Raw genomic sequence first — 18,863 nt, forward strand, 5'->3', positions numbered from 1 at the left:
TCAGATGGAATTCAATATATTTATTCCACATAGCACCATATCCTTGAATCTTTATTCCATAAAACAAGATTAGAAGTCTGGAAATGAAGACTTTGGAACCTTACTGGCAGAACTGGGTCCAATCCCTACCCACCCCATCACATGATTTTAGATGGAGTCGCCTTGGGGCAGAGATTGACAAGAAATGCAATCATGGGAATGAGATTTATCATTTCCCAGTTTCAGCATTACTAACCTCCTGAACAGGACTCAAGAACCAGAGGAGGGGGCAATAGTGGGCAGCAGTATGCCGAACCCATTCATTTAAAAATATCATCCCACGTGATTGCCAAAGTATAATGTTTCGTGTGCAAATCAGAACAAACCTTTGGCTGCTTTAAACCCCTCTGCATTAAAATCTACACATCCCATGGAAAGAACTGGTAGCATACCACTTCAGACAGCATGGATGCATCTCATTTTAAAATGCTGCTGTTTGTGAGAGAAACCTTGGGGGTGCAAAATAGTCTGGTGACGTTGGCTAAGTCAGACCCAGTTTCCCTCTTTTGCTAGGTTTTTTGTGCACACTGTGTGCATTGCTCAATGTGCCTTTTCAGGACTCTTTGCCTCACTCCTCTACACCCATAGAGTAGGCCTAGATTACACAGAATTAGAAGGTAGTTCGTGAGAGCTTTCTAAACACAGAGAGAAAGGAAGTGACAGTAGAGAGGGGTAGTGATGGCAGAAAGAGGAAGGGGTTGAGCCCAGGGGAGAGGGCACCCACTTTTGGCTCTAGCCCCACCTACTACCAGGACGACCCTCCCATCAGGTTACCCCCCACCCCCGAGGAATACAGTCCTCAGCAGAAGAAGAAAAGGCTGGCCACACAGAACATGGCCAACGAACAGAGAAAAGCAATGTTTTGTTCAAAACCAATTCTTAATCACCTTGTTCTAGATGGCAGAAAACTGAACAGTGCCTGCCGTTCTGTATTACTGTATGTAGTGCCGTAATAACGAAAAGTGGTAGGTCATTGCCCACACAAAATGAACCTGCCTTTCATCTTGACCACACCTACACCCCAGACAGTTCTCTGGACCCAGTTGAACCTGGTGAAGACTTTACATTTGTGCAAATCTCTGAAGAAGGGTTGGGTCCCACCAGCCACCACCACCCACACCTTAAGTCCAAGACCAAGGGGGAAAGTTCTCCCACTAAGATTGCAAACAGCTAATGTGATCTTTGGAAGTAGGCCTCTATCTCTTCTAGGCTTTTCCCTCTTGTTTCAGGAACGAAGAGTATGGTAAAGAGCACGTTGGAGAAACACATGGCACAAAACAACCAGAAAGTACCATGAGGCGTCAGGAAGACCTGGGGCAGAAGAGAAAGAGATGTCTGATTAAGAACCAGAAGCAGTACCAAGGTGGTTGAGCTGTACTCTTGAGATGGCAAATGGGGAACCTGTGGCCTTCTAGGTGTAGATGAATGACAACTTACATTATCCCTGGCCATCAGCCACACTTGCTAGGGCTCATGGGAGTTGTACTTCAGCAACATCCAGAGGGCCAAAGGTTCCCCATGCCTAACGTAAGAGCATGTTTTCTCATCCAGAATATTCCTGCATGCAGTAACCTAGCATGTCTGTAGTAACTGCAGACACAGGTTGATGCTCTCAGTAAGCATGAGAGCTCTCAGTAAGCAGCTGAGACTCCTAGTCCTTCCACTACGTCACAGTGTGGTTACCGCTTTTCACCCTAGCAGGATCCTTGCATATGGTAGGCAAAAAGAATCCAACAACCCAGTTTTGCCACTGGCACCCAGAAGGTTGCTGAAAAGAAAATGGGGGCCACTGTTCCCACTCCTGCTGCAAACCATTCTGATGTGATCCTTGCTTACCATGAGGTCATGGAACTCCTTGGTGATCAGAAAAGCCATGAGCCAATTTGTTAAGACGCAGGCCCCACTGGCTACGCCTCGAGCTCGGAGAGGGAATATTTCAGACATCAACAGCCATGGGATCGGGCCCCAGCCCAAGGCAAAGCCTGCAGGTTGCAGAGGAAGGAGAAAGTGAACTCGTTGAGAGCACAGTTAGTAGAGGTTTCCCTGAACTGAGCAAGATCAGTAATGAACAGGCAACCCTGATTGGAAACCTGAAAGATACAACTAGACAAGGCTTCCCCTCTTTCTCACATGTTATCTAGCAACAGGCTGTAGCTGAAGGAGAGAAGAGAAGCAGAGCCACTCCACTGGTTCAGCTTGGAAGCCAGCGTCCATCAGGCTCTTCTCTCCATCAACAGTCACATGATAGCAGCCATTTCATTGGGCTAAAGGAGGAGAAGAGAGGCAGCTTCACTCCACCAGCTCAGCTTAAAGAGGAGCAACTTTTGGCTGCTCATTTGACTCTTCCCATCATAGCTGCCATTATAAGAAAGAAATAGTGCCAGGTTTGCTTCCCCCTGCTCCTTTCCCAATCCTTTTCCTTTCATGACATGCCATGCAGCGTGCAAGACTGCAGGGACTTTTCATAAGCTGCCCTGGGAGCCTTTTGGATGAAGAGCAGGGTAAACACACTTGAAAATAATAATAATGCAAGGGTACTTTTAAGAGGTCGACTTGAGTGAGGCAGGGGTTCTATGCCCAGGACTGGCATCAGGGGGTAGCCATTGCTTGGCAAGTATCTAAGACCACACCACAGCAGGTACACAACAACCCCCATAGCCACCCAACCTTGCTGCTCTCCTTCCTCATTGCCTCTTCCTGTTTGCCTGCCCTTCTCCAAGTCAGCAAGCAGTGATGGTAAGGAGGAGAGGTATCCACCACCACTCACACAATATGTTGTCTCTTTCTGAGCAGTAGTGCAGCTCAATGCAAGCAAACAGCCAGCAGCAATAGCAATGTGGAGGAGGTTGTACTACCCAGGGAGGGGCTCCCCCAACAGCATCTTCAAAAGAGCCCCCTCCACCTAGCTTTCAAGACCCCAGGACCCACACCCTCCTTGCACACTTTTGCCTGGCCGGAATGTGTCATTGAACTCAGATCATGCCACTTGCTTGCATGGATGAAGGATAGAGAGAGGTGTCTGAATATGTGTGTAGAAACCAGCCTATTGTAAAACTGAACATGTGTTGCTCTGGCCCCACCCACCACCAGCACATGACCCTTGCGGAACACTGCCCCCCCCCCCCAATGTGACCCTCTGGCTGAAGAAAGGTTCCCTACCCCTAAGGTCTATGCTCCACAAACACTAGGCTACCAATAAGCAGGTCATTAATCTGACCTCAAAAAAGCTGGATTCCAGCGGAGGAGGAATCAAGGGCTTTCTCATGATCAAACAGGACTCTTCCGACATGTGTATTTCCTGTGTCTGCATCACCTGCTGCTGCAGCAGAGAGGGCATTCTGGTGTGGGAAGCATCCACATAGTCAAAGCATACTCAACCTTTACTACGTGGCTGGGAAACTCCTCAAGGCACCAAAAAAACCAGAATTCTCTAGGTGGATGGATCTATATAGACTAGCTTTTGCGGGTACAGCAACCGCAGCAAAAGTGCCCACTAACCCATGACGAAGAGGCCCAGGCTCAATACCGCCAACCACGCAAGGTGGTGATCTTCTTCCACAACAGCAGCACTCAGAATGGAGCTTGGTGGGTTGGCATGGGAGGAGTTGATGGGGACTGGGAGAGCCATTTTGCAATAGACCGCGAAGATGGCAGCACTGATAGCCATAATGAACCCTGGGAAAGAGGAGACAAATAGTTAACAGAACACCTAGTTATACGGTTTGGGAACAAGAGTGTATGTAACAAGAGCTGTGCTGGATCAGAACAATGGACCATCTAGTTCAGCATCCTTTGCCTCCCACCCCCTCTCTCTCTCACACACACACACAAGCACAAAGAGAGAGAGTGTGTGTGTGTCCTGCCGGGGTATGCTGGGGATTATGTCCAACCACTGGCCTAAGGCCCTAAGGCTAGTTATTTCAAACACATAAAAGCTTGCCTTGCTGGACATCCACCACCAGACAATTTTATCCAGCTGTTCATGGTGTTCCACATTAAATTAACCTGCAAAGGCACAGAATCCTACACTTCACACTGGAAGGATAGCTTTTCTGCAATACCTGATACGACCAGAAGGACTTTTCGACCTTTTCTATCAATAATAAGAGCAGCCACAGCAGTGAAAAAGACTTGGATGGATCCCACAATGATGGAAGCAGCACCACTCTCCTGAAAACACACAACAGCAAGAAATAAATGAAAAACTCAAATATTTGAAAATGTGTGATGCAGCAGCAAAGAAAAGCTAATACTATTCTAGGCTGCATCAACAGAAGCCCAAGGGAAGTAATAGTACCACTCTATTGTGTCTTAGTCAGACCACACTTGGAATACTGTGTCCAGTTCTTGGGCATCTGACCAAGATATGAATGACAATGGCTGCATCCAAGGTGTTAAGAGGACAGAGGAGCCCCCCACCTTGAATTTGGCTTCTTCAAAGATGGTTTCCGCATAAAACATGATGGCATTGATCCCCGACACTTGCTGGAAGAACATCATGGCGATACCAATGAAGAATGGCTTGTAAATGGCTGGATTCTTAAACTCGGCCAGACTCAGCTCCTCCTGCAAAGGAAGACATAGCCAGTGTTTCAGTGTTGAGGGGCAACTGTACCCCTCTGGGGTCTGAGGTAGAGATCCCAGCACCCTGGCTGCAGATGTCAGGGACTGAACTAGGAATCTTGGCCCATGAGGACAACCAATTTGGCCAGCTGGGCCATTTCTCCAAAACCATGCCCACCTGCCCATCAGCTGATGTCAATCCTGCTGGGTACTGTTTTGCCAGCAGGCTCCCTGCAGGGAAACGTGAGCAAAACAAACCCCTGCAGAGTGGAGGATTGCACCCTTCACTCATCAGCTGGGGAGCAGAGAGTTCAGCGCTGCCAATTGCTGCTTCGCCACTATGTTCCCTGCAGGGAGAAACACGATGACAATGCAGACCCCTACAAAGGGAAGGGTTGAACCTTCCGCACTCATCAGCTGCCGAGCAGCAAGTTCAATCCTGCTGGCTAGCCACAGGGAATGCAAAGGGGCAAAGCAGACCTCACCCCAGCCCCCCTGCAGGTCAGCTGTGACAGGGTGGACATGACTGTAAGTGGCTGTACCAGGCCACCCCCTGTTCTGTTTGCAAAACTGCTGCTGATTCCTGTGCAGTTCCAGCAAGGGGTTGACTACTGAGCAGTTCAGCAGCAGAGCAAAAGAATGTCAGGGGGCAGTTAGCATCTGCCAGATTATACCAGGAGGTAAAAGGTAAAGGTAAAGGGACCCCTGACCGTTAGGTCCAGTCGTGGACGACTTTTGGGTTGCGGTGTTCATCTTGCTTTACTGGTCAAGGGAGCCGGCATACAGCTTCCATGACTAAGCCGCTTCTGGCAAACTAGAGCAGCACACGGAAATGCCGTTTACCTTCCCGCCCGAGTTGTACCTATTTATCTACTTGCACTTTGACGTGCTTTCGAACTGCTAGGTTGGCAGGAGCAGGGACTGAGCAACGGGAGCTCACCCCGTCATGGGGATTTGAAGCGCCGACCTTCTGATTGGCAAGCTTTAGGCTGTGGTTTAGACCACAGCGCCACCTGCATCCCTATACTAGGAGGAGCAGATGGCAAACACTTCAGGCTTCCACTCTCCTCCCCTAAAAAGCCTAAAGCTGGAGAGAGCTGAGCTAGGAGGGAGAAGAGGCAGGTTCATTCTCCTGCCACCTTTCTCACCCTTGCAACCCAAGAACGTGCCTGGTTTCAGTACGGTTCCGGCTCCACTTACCTGTCCTTCGGTGTTCACTTCAATCTCCCTGCATTCCCACTCATGGTCCACCAGGGGCCCCCGCAGGAACTGCAGAGCAGCAATGGCCTCTGGCCGCTGATTCCGGCTCAGCAGGAAGCGAGGCGTTTCGGGCATGAAAGCCACAAGTCCCAGCATCAAGCACGGTGGGACGGAACACAGTACAGCCAGCCAGCGCCAGTCCAGCCCTGTGCCTGAGGGAGGAGACCCAAAAGCAGAGCCATTCTTAGGGGCAAGGAATAAAGGACACTTGGCAGCTTTTGTCACGCCCAGAGGGCTAAATGCAAGCTGGTCACGTTATAGCTGCAAACAGCTCCCCCAGCATTCAAGTGATGTATTCCGTTAAGACAGAGTGCCTGTTGGCGCCCGTGGTGGGTGAGGCCAGAGGCAAATGTGAGAAAGGAATGCAGATATTGCCTTTATACAGTAGGCTAGTATCTGCACACATTCTCACACACCAACTCTCTACCCAGTATCCAGGCAAGCAAGAGGCATGATCAGAATTCAAGGACACTTTCCACCCAAGCAAAAATGCTCAAAGGTATGAAAGCAGGCAGTCATACCCTCTCCTTTCAAGGTACAGTGGTACCTCGGGTTACAGACGCTTCAGGTTACAGACTCCGCTAACCCAGAAATAGTACCTCGGGTTAAGAACTTTGCTTCAGGATGAGAACAGAAATTGCGTGGTGGCAGTGCGGCAGCAGCAGGAGGCCCCATTAGCTAAAGTGGTACCTCAGGTTAAGAACAGCTTCTGGTTAAGAATGGACCTCCAGAACGAATTAAGTTCTTAACCTGAGGTACCACTGCACTCCACTCCCTCTTCCCACTCAGTTTCCCACAACATTCTGTGGCAACTCCATCCACAGATGTTGGTTGGTGTACTTGTAGCCCATGATGATGTGTGCAAGAGAAAATGTGCAAACCCAAGAACACAACAGAGCCACATGGGTGTACCTGCTATATAAGCTCCCAAGATGCCAGTCACCACCATCAGCTGAACGCACGATCCTAGCATCCCTCGAACTTTAGAGTGGGCTATTTCAGAAATATATACCTACAGCATGGACAAAAGGGGAAGGGAGTCTTGTTCAAGTCATACAGGGTATATTTTATTTGTTTTTGCATTTGCAGAATTTTGCATTTTTTCAATACAACAAGAAAAAAGAGAGGGGGGCCAATAATGTATCCCCGTTTTTCTTATAGAATCAAGGTAATCAGAGACAGGTGTATGTAGATACAGGTGACAAAATCAGAATCAAGTACTGAAATTCCCTAATTAACAGTGCAATTAGGCCTCTGGGCCTGAAATTCCCCATATCTGTAATAGATGGTGTTATGTACTGAAGTTCTCACCCTGGGCCAGCAGGGGGATACTGTAGATAGTTTTCACTCAGGTCCACGTCAGTTATTTTAGGCGGGAAACCCTGGGTTGTTGTTGCTACAATGTTGACAGCCAGCTGCCTATAAAAGCAGGCCAGCTGAGCTGTTTGCTGTTCAGTTCTGTTCCAGCTTACAAAATAAAGAGCTGCTTTGGAGAAATAGCTGTGTCGTCTGTCATGTCTAGCCACTATTCAACAGATAACACTGAGCTAGATGGGTCAATGGTCTCCAACTCAGTAAAATGCAGCTTCTGAAATTCAACAGATGGCTCTCTTTCCACAAAACTGCAATGAAAAAGGACAGTGCAGGCCATCTCTTACCGGGACCACCAAGGATGTTACCCCACTGGCCAAGCCATTCAGTAGCCGGCCCACATAAAGCATCCAGACATTCTGAGCTGAGATTATGATTGTGAAGCCAAAAACGAATGGGATGGCACACAGCATCAGGGTAAGCTTCCGGCCCAATTTATCCACGACATATCCCCCCAGAATCCCGCCTGCTGCAGCACCCAGCGTTACGACAGACTGCAAAAGAAAAAGAAAAAGGAACTGACTCTCACAACTGAACGGTTTCTGATTGTAGATTCCTGCACCTTTTGATCACATTAACTAACCCAAGATTTGGTGTATGCAATGATGGCACAATATAAATGACATTTATATCTGACCTGTCCTACAAAGTGTTCGGAGGCGACATACACACCTCTCCCCTGGTTTGTATAAGGTGACTTCCTATGTTCCTGTTTGATTCAGCAAGAACTATTGAGGACTAGAATCCTCCTTTATTTTTAAGGGAGGGGGCCCTAGCTCTATGGTGGGACATCAGCTTTGCATGCTCATGGTCCCAGGTTCAATCACCAGCATCTCTAAGTTGGACTGTGGGGGAATCTCTGCCTAAAACCATGGAGAGCTGCTGACAGTCAGTGCAGACAGTACTAAGCTAGATGAGCCGATGTACTGATTTGATAGGAGGCAGTTTCCTATGCACCACCTTCAGGTAGAGACTGGAGAGCTGTTGACATTCAAGAGTGCTGGTCTAGATGGAAGAATGATCTGACTCAATAAACCTTCCTATGTCTCTATACTCTGGCACAAGTCAATAAGCATTTATTTTCCACCCCATATTATCAAACCAACAGAAGAACAGGGGTTCATCTAGTGAGGTGCTGCCAACACTGCCGTGCTGCAGGGTATTAGGAAGGGGACAATTCCAGCCCCACCTGAAGATGCTGGAGAATGAACCTATGATCTTCTGCCACTGAAGTATTGCCCTTCCTTTGCTTATGGAGCAGAAGACTTACCCCAAACCAAGATGCTTGAATGTCTTCCAACCTTAATTCCGGGTTGCTAACTTTCTTTAGGCTCGGAATAGCCGGCGAACTGTAGCCAAGGACAAATCCAAAGCTTAGTGGTCCCAGCACAGCAGCAAACGTAGCCAGGAAGAGATTCTGATTTTGGACCTTGCTGTACAAGAAGTGAAAATGAAAAATATGGGGGTGGGGGAAGAGACACACAAACAGCTGCCCTTTTTTGCAGACGATGCAGCTCAGCAGACACCTGAAAAGATCACACGCTTTTGTTTCAGATCTTTCAGTTGCAGATGCAGATGTATTAGTGCTTCCGCTGACTCTTTCTTTTGAAAGAAACTGTTTAAGAACATAAGAACAATCTGCTGGATCAAGCCAATGGTCCACCTGTTCCAGCATCCTGTTCTCACAGTGACCAATTAGATGTCTTGGGAAGCCCACAAGCAAGACCTGAGCACCACAGTGTTCTCCCTAGCTGTGATTCCTAGAAACTGGCATTCAGAGGTGTGTGACAGTGGAGGAAGAACGCATAGCCACTGCAGCTAGTAGCCACAGATAGCCACACCCTTCATGAATTTCTCTGATCCTCTTCTGAAGCTATCCAAGTTGGTGGCCATCGCTACATCTATTTAGTTCAGCACCCAAACACACAAATATTTAAGCATGCAGGAAACTGCCTTATACCAAGTCAGTCCATTACATTGACTGGCAGCTGGCCTCCAGGGATTGAGATGGGGGATACTTCCCAGTTCCACCAAGGGGCATTGTCAAAGTTAAAGGACTAATTCCTGCCAGGCAAAAATATTATGGGTGTGAAACAGGGCCGGGAGGAGTGGGAGACACAGGACCAGAGAATAGTTCCAGAATAGTTCCAAGGGTCAAATGAAGAGGCCACATTCCCCACCCCTGGTGTAAGACAATAGGAAGGGATGTGCTGTGTAGCTCCCACTCAATTATGAAGGCACGGCTGTGGCAACAAGACGTGATTAGGGATAACTGATAACATCTTCTCTATGGGCGATACTGTCTCCAAGCAAATAAAAAGTTACCACTGTGACGGGAAGGTAAACAGTGTTTCTGTGCGCTCTGGCACTCATCATGGTCCTCCGTGCGCCAGTAACAGTTTAGTCATGCTGGCCACATGACCCGGAAAGCTGTCTGTGGACAAATGCTGGCTCCCTCAGCTTGAAAAGCAAGATGAGCACTGCACCCCATAGTCGCCTTTGACTGGACTGAACCATCCAGAGGTCTTTTACCTTTTACTGTCACCCAATAGGTCCCATTTGTAAAGCTGGTTCAGTAAATGGCTTTAAAAGATTAGGCAAATTCACAAGCCAATAAATGGCTACTAGCCAAAATGACAATGTTCTGCCTCCACTGTCAGAGGCAGTCTGCTTCTGAATACAAGGTGCTGGAAACTGCAGGAGGGGAGAGTTGCTTCTACACTCACATCCAGCTGAGAGCCAGTGTGGTGTAGTGGTTAAGAGCGGTAGTCTCGTAATCTGGGGAACCGGGTTTGCTTCCCCGCTCCTCCACATGCAGCTGCTGGGTGACCTTGGGCCAATCACACTTCTCTGAAGTCTCTCAGCCCCACTCACCTCACAGAGTGTTTGTTGTGGGGAAGGAGGGGAAAGGAGAATGTTAGCCGCTTTGAGACTCCTTAAAGGGAGTGAAAGGCGGGATATCAAATCCAAACTCTTCTTCTTCTATCACACAAAACAATGATAGGGTCTTCAAATGGAGATGACTGACCAGCATCTTGGGATTGTGGTAGAAAACTCAATGAAAACACCAAAAAAGAAAAACAGCAACCAAATGTTGCAGAATGGAGTGTTCTAGCCAGACATGCCCTTTTCATGGATTATCCATTCCATTTCCTCACCTTCTGAATCTCTCTCCCAGCAGTCAACATTCCACAAATAACAAGCATGCTCAGTGGTCACTGGCCTGCTTTTGAAAGAGTTTCCCTCCCTTGGGACCCCCCCCCCCCCACTAAACACTCCCCCGTCCAAGCCTGCTGTTATATTGTGTACAAATGGTGCCATTTGGGCTGTGCAAGGATTGGCATGCCTGAACATCAGAAATAGCTCAGATTATGCATTTAGAAGAAAAGCTCTCTTGTTCCAAGATTCTCAATCAGATCTGGAAAACCTCTCAGGGTGATTCTGTTGAGCCAACAATTCAGAATCTGGCAAGCAGAGGTGTCATTCATTAAACTCCATTACAAACAGCTGATACAGTGTGAGGGCAAAGGGGCAGAGGGACAGAGGCTGGCTACTGGACTTGTAGATAACCAACATTAGGATCTTGTCCTCTTTGTCTCTCAGTCCATATTTGGCAAAGCCTTATATTCCTGGCCAGCAGGGCATAACTAGAACAACTGCGTTTTGACGGTTTTCCAAAAGCAAAAGCCAGATAAATACACACACCTCAGATAGATCTCCAGCGGAGAGGGTCTTTGAGCAGGCAGTTCTGTCTCAGTACTCAAAAGGGGTCTGGTTTCCTCAGATGCCATATCTCCCATTGGTGGCAGAGAATTCAATTCTGCCCAGCAAATGATGTCTGTTTCTTAGCCCTGAAGACTTTAAAGTAGAACCAAAAATAGAGAAGGGGGGAGATGAAGATCATAAGCAAGAAGTAGCAAATGAAAGTCTTGTGACCTATTTTGCTTCCTCAGCCATACATTGCTGCCTTCATTTTTGAAAATGAGACAAAACTGCAGCTGGCCAGAAGGGGGAACTGAAACAAAACTTTGTAGCATGAACTGCTCTTGTTCAGGGTTCCAGCTAGCCAGCCATGCCCTCTTCCAGGGCACTCCATTTCATTCCCTCTCATTCCCATGTTTTCCATCTCAACACACTCAGCATTCTATGGATCCTGAGCATGTTCGAGACTTCAGTGGGCTAGGTTTTGTTACAGGGAGGCCAGGGGGTTCCTCAGAGCCTACAGATACCTCCCTCTTGTATGAGTGGATGGTACCCTTTTGGCAATGTAAGGACTGGTACTCTGAGAACTGAGAACACCATAACCCTCAATGATCCAAAAATAACAGTGGGAAACTACTGTTAATATACCCAAAGGAAAGGTCTCAAAGAAGCTAGGAAAGGCTTTCATCAGGCTGGGTGTAAAGCAAAAAGTATAGGACACTGTTGCTGGGCAGGATTGTAGGGCACTGTCCTGACTCCCATCCAACACATGCAAGCAGAAGCTCTTACTTGGAAGTACAGGCTCAGCAGCAGACCCAAGACTTGGGAAGCTCAGGAGAAGAGCAAGTTATTCAGAACTGGATGGAAGCACCAAAAATGTTCCAACAAGTTTCTACACTCTGCCTGTTAAAACATAGTGCCCTCACTATCTTGCCTTGTGGCGATGTTGGAACTGCAAATGTGCATTCTGTTGGGGTCTGTGGATCTGTTACTATTTGTGAAGGCAAATCCTGATGCTAGAGGGCAAGGCAGCACCCTCCTGCTCAGGGTCTTCTTCAGTCGCTGCCACCTCCTGTTCAGCCTTCCTAGCTTTTACTGATGCTTCCTGCTCTGCAGCAAGGTTGGAGGAAAGAGCTGGCATAGCTGCTTCCCCTTCCAAAGCAACTGGACTTGGGGTGGAGAGGGGAGGTACCCCTAATCCTCCTCCAACCCAGATTATCCCACTTCAGCCCCCTCCCCCATTTATTCCTACTTCATCAGAGCATGCCAACCGAATCCCAATAGGACTGCAGGTCTCATGACATCCTCTCCAAACTGGTGCTTTTTTTTGCGGTAGGTGGGTGTACTCTGCAACATGTCATTGAACAGAGCATTAGTGCTGGATTCATACTAGATTATCCACATACAGTGGCACCTCGGGTTACATATGCTTCAGGTTTACATATGCTTCAGGCTACAGACTCCGCTAACCCAGAAATAGTGCTTCCGGTTAAGAACTTTGCTTCAGGATGAGAACAGAAATCGTGCTCCGGCGGTGCGGCGGCAGCGGGAGGCCCCATTAGCTAAAGTGGTGCTTCAGGTTAAGAACAGTTTCAGGTTAAGTACAGAGCTCCGGAACGAATTAAGTACTTACCCTGAGGTACCACTGTACCAGTGCATTTCATTACTTTTCTGCAATGCTTTTTCACTGTTACTACTTTACTGCCATCTATAGGGGAACTTCAGCACAATAACAGCTACTACAACAAAGCCCCTCTCCTCCTGAACGTTTGTGGCATGAAAAATTTTCACATTTCAGCAGGAAGCTAGCAGGGCATGCACATGCGCAAAACAATATGGGAAACAGGATCATGTATAACTGCCCTGATACCATCATGAGTACAAATCACCAGGAATGCAGGATAAAAAGGACATCTAGAGGGGGCCCATAATGAGAATACTTGGTACAGTTCCAGCTGCCCCTTCTCAAAAAGGTTATTGAAGAGTATCAAGCAATCCAGAAAGGTTGGGAAAGGAGACTAGGTGTGATGTTATCATAGAAAAGGCACTCTGTATTTGTTCAGTCAATCACATGCTTTCCCGTGGAGCATCAGATTTGAGCTAGAGAAATCTAGGAGCAAATCCATGTTCTGCCAGCAAACTAATGGGGATCACTTTGTGCCAGTCTCCCTCTAATCTGGGTCATCCAATAACACCTGGACAGCCACCACCTGCCTGAACACCTTGCCCCAAATGGTAACACTTGCAACTGGCCCTGAAGCTGAAACAATTTCAAGATCTAGGGAAATTTATTTGGGAGTGGCCTCACAACCACCATCTTCAAGGCAGTTTGGGTCGCTCCCTCTCGTGACAAGCTATGACTCAATTCCTGATCTTTGCTGATCACCACTCTTCTGCATGGGCGTAGCAAAGCGGCGGTGGGGGGGGGGGCAGGAGGGGCGGCTGCCCGTCCCTACATCAAGTAAAACAATGGAAATAACTGACGAATCACGTCGGTTCTGCCCCCGCCCCAACAAAAGCCCTGACTACGCCCATGCTCTTCTGCCCTGTATTGTTAGGCAAGAGGGATGGACTGAGTAAACAGGCAGCCAGCCTGAAAAGTACTGCAATTCCAAAGGGCTAGTAAAACGCAAAGCGGGCATTTGCTGAGGGAGACGGAACATCAGGAACCCCACAGTCAGAGAACCCCACAAAGGAAGACACACGTCCCTCACTGGCACACAAGGGACAAGGCACTATTTCTCTCTGGCACCACATAGGCGCTATTAACCATATCTGTAGTGCTCTTCTTGGGTGTCATCTCACAATCCAACACCCCCCAACGCACAAAACTTGTTTCACCAGAGAAGTCGTGGGTCATGTCCCAGGATCAGCCTCCAACTTTAGTAGCAGGCCTGGGAAAACCCCTCCCCAAGACCCCTGTGGAAGTACAGAATGCGACGCTACACTGTTAAAATAGCCTCGGACCGGAGGACCCGGCAGAAAGCGTGCAAAATTAGGGAATTTAGGAGAGAGAATGAATTAAAATCTAGTTAAAGGAGGGTGAAAGCGGGATAATGTAAGGAAAAAATAATGGGGAAGGCTTTGGGCGGCGCAAACTCACCTTCCCTTCCCGTCCAAGGACTAAAGCATCCCTCTTCACCTCCAAATTAAAAGCCGGCAACTACAATCTTGAGAATCAACTGCAAGGCGGAACTAAACAGTTGGGACCACGTTTTCAGGGTAGAGAGGAAAATAACAACGGACCAGAAACTCAGTCGATTAAATCCTTTCCCCCATGTGATTGTACTTCCGGCTCGGCCTCTCTTGTGCCCTGGAAGGAGAAAGAAAAAAACAAAGATATAGGAAAATGAAGAGCCACACATCGTCAACAATACACAATGGCAACTCCCGTTCTCAATTTCAACTGGTTTTCCAATGCTGTAAAGAGCATTGGAGGGCCGTCGGTCTCTAGTGAGAATTTCGAGAGACTTTGTAGCAGTGCAAGAGAATCATGTCCAATGGTGTCACCATTCACATTTTATATCGGTGGTTCAGAAAATGCTCTACATTTCTATCTCTATGGGTACCTTAAGTTAGACTTTTAAAAAAATTTCCGTTTCCGGACGGAAGTGACTCTAAAATCCGGGGCGGGAAAGAGGCGCGAGGAATATGACGTCAGGTGCTCACGCCGGAAGTGCCTGTGGTAGAGTGTTTGCTGGGACCCGGCGGCGAAAGGTTGGACCCCCCGCCCCCGAAAAATAAAGTGGGCGGGAGGGGGCGGGAAGAGAAGAGGGGCAGTGCGGTGGGAGGAGGGAGCGCGGCTGAGGAGAGCGGCGGAAGGGGGCGGGGCTCAGGTGGGTTGTCATAGAGACCGCCTGCAGTGGGGAGGGGGGCTGAGGGGGCGGGGCGGGTGGAAGGGAGACTTGCGCCCTTTGGGGTGAAGTTGAGGAGAGGTCTCCGTTGAGGTAGGTGCGAAAGAGGTTGCGGGAGGGCCCGGGATTGAGAAGGGGGTAAGGGGGGTGCAGAATGATGGGATCGGCGTCGTGTTTTGATTCTTAGCTATTATGTATTATCCTATTTACACCCTTCCTTTATTCCCGGGAGATCAGCGTATTCTCCCCTTCCCCGTTTTATCCCCACTGGGCAGCTGTTTGAATCCTGGTCTCGCGGGCACGGGTGCGACACTCTAGCTCAGCCTTTCCCAACCTCAGGTCCCTCCCCAGGTGTCGCTGGATGGTCCTGCTAGCTAGGGATGAGGGGAATTGTAGTCTAGTAACATCTGGAGACCGCCCAGCAGATTCCACAAGACTCTGCATGTCGCATATGGCTGTTCTTGTTCTCCGATATTGAACTAGTTAGCATGGGGGTTTTCCCCACCCCAGGCTTTTCAGAGGCAATTTTCACGTGTGAACACTATCCGGTCACAGGTGTTTCCTGAAGCGGGATCCTTTGGCCAGCATCAAATGTAGTTGGACTATATGCTTTGGATGTAGAATGTTCTAGATAGGTTGAATGCTGTCATAATTACCTTAAAAGAAAAACAAATCATGTATCAGGTGGTGGAAGGGGTCTTCCTTTCTAGGGAGCTACCACCAGTCAGCATAGACTGGGCTAGAGAAATAGTCTGACCTGTTAAAATCTGTTGTTGTTGTTCAGTCATTTAGTCGCGTCCGACTCTTCGTGACCCCATGGACCAGAGCACGCCAGGCACTTGTTAAAATCTAGCTCTCTATAAAAACATCAAATGCATGGATTGCTTCCCAGACAACAGTAGGAATATAAGATGCTGCTTTATACCCAAACCATTAGCCCATCCAGCTCAGTATTGCCACACCAACTACACTTATCCAGGGTTTCAGGCATGGGACACTCCCAGCCCTAACTCAAGATGGGCAGGTCCCCTGGAATCATCTGCATGCAAAGTAGATGCTCTACTACTGAGCTATGACCCTTCCCCCATCCTTCGTCTCCAGAATCAGATCCAGAAACCTAAGAGCATAGGCTGATAAAGAGTGTTTTCCATGCCACTTGTGTGTGTGCTCTTTTATGGGAGACGTATTATTATTATTATTACATTTTGACCTTTATGCACTAATGCACAATTGTACAGACTCAGTACTTTGAAATAAATGGCAATAGTTCAGTGCAAATTTAGGTGTGCTCAACTCTTTGTTGTACTGTGGCCAAAGATTATAAAAGCAATCCACTTTTCTGATTCCACGTCAAGACCCAACTTGAAAGAAAAAAATATGCATGAGGCATGCTATCTACTTTATACCTCACCCCCCATTAACGTCATCTCTCCCATTTATTTGTTAAATGCTGCCCTTCCCCCCACCCTATATTTAGAATAATAATAATTCTTAAGTGTTTAAAAGATACTCACCAAAAGGCACTTTGCAATTTAAAGCTTCAGCAAAAGTAACATAACTCTGTCTTTAGGCTTGCAATCTAAATAGTGACATAAGGGAAAAGGTTTTTTGAAGGGTTTGGCTTTTTTACAAGCAAGTAGTATAGAGATAAATCTGGGAATAATGTACATTTTGAAAGGAATCAACCTTCCCCTAAGGTTAAGGTTTAATGACTCCCATCTATCAATAACTAAAGAAGCCTCTTTTATTATTTTGTTTATATGAATTGTAACTAATTGAGTTATGTCTCTTGGCATTAAACCTAGTTATATAATAGATTTGGAGCAAATCCGGAATTGATAATTCCTTAACTGAAAGAGTAATCAATTTTTCACGTAATGGCATCAATTCCTTTTGGACCAGTTAATAAAGTATCCTGATATTTTACCAAAAGCATCTATTGTTTGCATCAATATAGGAATACTAGTTTGGTACCACCTGAAAATAAAATCAATTTATATTCAACTGAATTATGAACCGCTGTGTGAATCTCACAATGTTGTCTTAACAGCGCAAGCTAGGGGGTTCTAAACAATTATTTAAAAAGCAAACGTGAAAATGAACATCCTTGTCTAGTTCCTCAAGGCAGTGAAAAGGTGGTGGACAGGATACCATTCACTTTAACTCTAGATTTAGGTGAGTCATACACTACTTTTATCCATTTTATAAAAACCACAGAGCCTAGGACTTGCCGATCAGAAGGTTGGCAGTTCAAATCCCCACGACGGGGTGAGCTCCCATTGCTCGGTCCCTGCTCCTGCCAACCTAGCAGTTCGAAAGCACGTCAAAGTGCAAGTAGATAAATAGGTACCGCTTCAGCGGGAAGGTAAATGGCATTTCCGTGTGCTGCTCTGATTCGCCAGAAGTGGCTTAGTCATGCTGGCCGCATGACCCGGAAGCTGTACGCTGGCTCCCTCGGCCACTAAAGCGAGATGAGCGCCGCAACCCCAGAGTCGTCCACAACTGGACCTAATGGTCAGGGGTCCCTTTACCTTTACCGTTACATACATAAATATTGTTGAAAATCATTTCTTGCCTAATGATATAATTAAAAATTGTCTTTATTTTTATTTAAATCTTACAAATCCACCACTAATCTAATATTATTTGCTGCCTCATTTTTATAAAGCCAGTCTGGTCATTCTCCGTAACCACCACTATTACTTGCTGAATTCTATTTGCTTGGGTCGTTGTTAAAATCTTTGTATCAACTTTACTCAGTTTGTCTGATTTGGTATAGCTGTAATATAAGCTTGATTAAATGCCATTGATAAAATACCTTTGTCACACATCTCTTCATACAGTTGATGAGGTTTTGGTACTAGTAGATCAATGTATGTCTTATATTATTCAATAGGAAATCGTGGTGTTTTACCAGTTGTCATTTTAAGAATAGTTTGCTTGATTTCTGCTTCTGATATTGATGAAAAATAACATTTGCATTTGTCAATAATCTAAATAAGATAATTTTATTTTATTTTTTAAAGCTTCTACACCCTCATAAGCTATGACTTTTAGTTTATTATCTAATTCCAAATAACATTTTAAAAAATAATCATTAATATCTTTTAAGTTTTTATAAACTTCACCTTTCTCCCCTCTACTACTTTGGATTATTGTCTTATCTCAGTTTGACAAAATTTTACCTAGTCTTTCGCAAAACAAGTATTAACACCTGGATCTTAACACATACTTTGCAAGAACCTTTATTGAACTACAGAACTCCTTAACACATTCTTTGGAGCAAGTCCAGTTGGCTTCAATGGGATTTACTCCCAAGACAGCAAACGTAGAATCCTAGTCATTATAAAGAAATATCCCTTGATCAGATGAATTAGGTTGGAAAGTTAAGGTGTGGTCAAAAGTGAGTGGTAACAGTAGTGGGTTTGGGAATCATTAGAGCACTATGCAGTGATTGGAGAAGAGGAGAAAATCTGGCCTCAGTGACTTATATGGTTCTTGTTACACCTACAGAAGAAATGGCCCCAGAGGAATCCCAATCCCTGTCGGGTTCTGAGGAGCAAGAAGACAATTGGCAGCTACCTGCTAAGCAACTATCTGATAATACAGACAACTACTTAAGGTAAATATGCCCTCTTTCCCATTGAAATGCTAGGTAGCGAAGAAAGTTGGGTGGAACCAATATGCATTGCGGTCCAACTCCTTGCTGTTCGGCTATCCATTCAGCAATTGTCTGTGGAAAGGTCCTCTGATAAATCTAAACCAGGGGTTGGGACCTGGATGGGGCTAGCAGTCCAGAGACTTGCCTTCCCCCAAACCTTTTGGACCAAGTCTGAGAGGAGAGCTGAGACACCTACCTGTCAGGCACCTGATGTCACATTGATGTTGGGTCCCTTGTTTTCCTTTGATCATGCCATGTGAAACCAAACATAAGGACTGGCAGCTGAAAATCATAGGCTTTCAAAGGCACTACTATATTTTGCACTGGACAGACAAAAATCCCACAGTTTTTGCATGTTGTGATCTGCACATTCGGTTTAAAAGGGAGTTCTCCTTCACATTGTACATTGCTGG

At 46.7% G+C, this 18,863-nt stretch overlaps 2 protein-coding genes across 10 annotated transcripts in view; one reads left to right on the forward strand and one right to left on the reverse strand.

The window, feature by feature from the left end:
- On the reverse strand, window positions 1-17,742 carry SLC2A8 (solute carrier family 2 member 8). 5 transcript variants are annotated; one of them, XM_083424429.1, is made up of 14 exons: window positions 17,608-17,742; window positions 16,304-16,368; window positions 15,547-15,646; window positions 14,039-14,248; window positions 10,939-11,091; window positions 8,504-8,666; window positions 7,521-7,727; window positions 6,775-6,874; window positions 5,803-6,014; window positions 4,459-4,605; window positions 4,101-4,209; window positions 3,538-3,714; window positions 1,876-2,021; window positions 1-1,350 (listed from the first exon to the last, which is right to left on the reverse strand). In XM_083424429.1, the coding sequence occupies exons 5-14, from the start codon at window positions 11,031-11,033 to the stop codon at window positions 1,210-1,212; spliced, it is 1,497 nt and encodes a 498-aa protein (XP_083280555.1). In that variant the 5' UTR covers window positions 11,034-11,091; window positions 14,039-14,248; window positions 15,547-15,646; window positions 16,304-16,368; window positions 17,608-17,742; the 3' UTR covers window positions 1-1,209. The 5 variants fall into 5 exon arrangements, with proteins under 5 accessions (XP_083280555.1, XP_083280553.1, XP_083280554.1 ...); XM_083424427.1 differs by lacking the exons at window positions 16,304-16,368; window positions 17,608-17,742 and having other exon boundaries at window positions 15,547-15,779; XM_083424428.1 differs by lacking the exons at window positions 15,547-15,646; window positions 16,304-16,368; window positions 17,608-17,742 and adding an exon at window positions 15,295-15,311.
- Window positions 14,548-18,863, forward strand: part of FBXW2 (F-box and WD repeat domain containing 2) — an 18,902-nt gene continuing 14,586 nt past the window's right edge. Inside the window, exons 1-2 of one of the 5 annotated variants that reach the window (XM_083424436.1) lie at window positions 14,548-14,652; window positions 18,303-18,411. The gene's annotated coding sequence lies outside the window, so the exon portion shown is untranslated. Of the gene's footprint in view, window positions 14,883-18,302; window positions 18,412-18,863 lie in introns of all 5 variants that reach the window. The other 4 variants (XM_083424432.1, XM_083424434.1, XM_083424433.1 and 1 more) reach the window with 4 other exon arrangements.

This window comes from Podarcis tiliguerta, assembly GCF_965153285.1.
Source record: "Podarcis tiliguerta genome assembly, chromosome: Z".
Classification (NCBI taxonomy): Eukaryota; Metazoa; Chordata; class Lepidosauria; order Squamata; family Lacertidae; genus Podarcis; species Podarcis tiliguerta.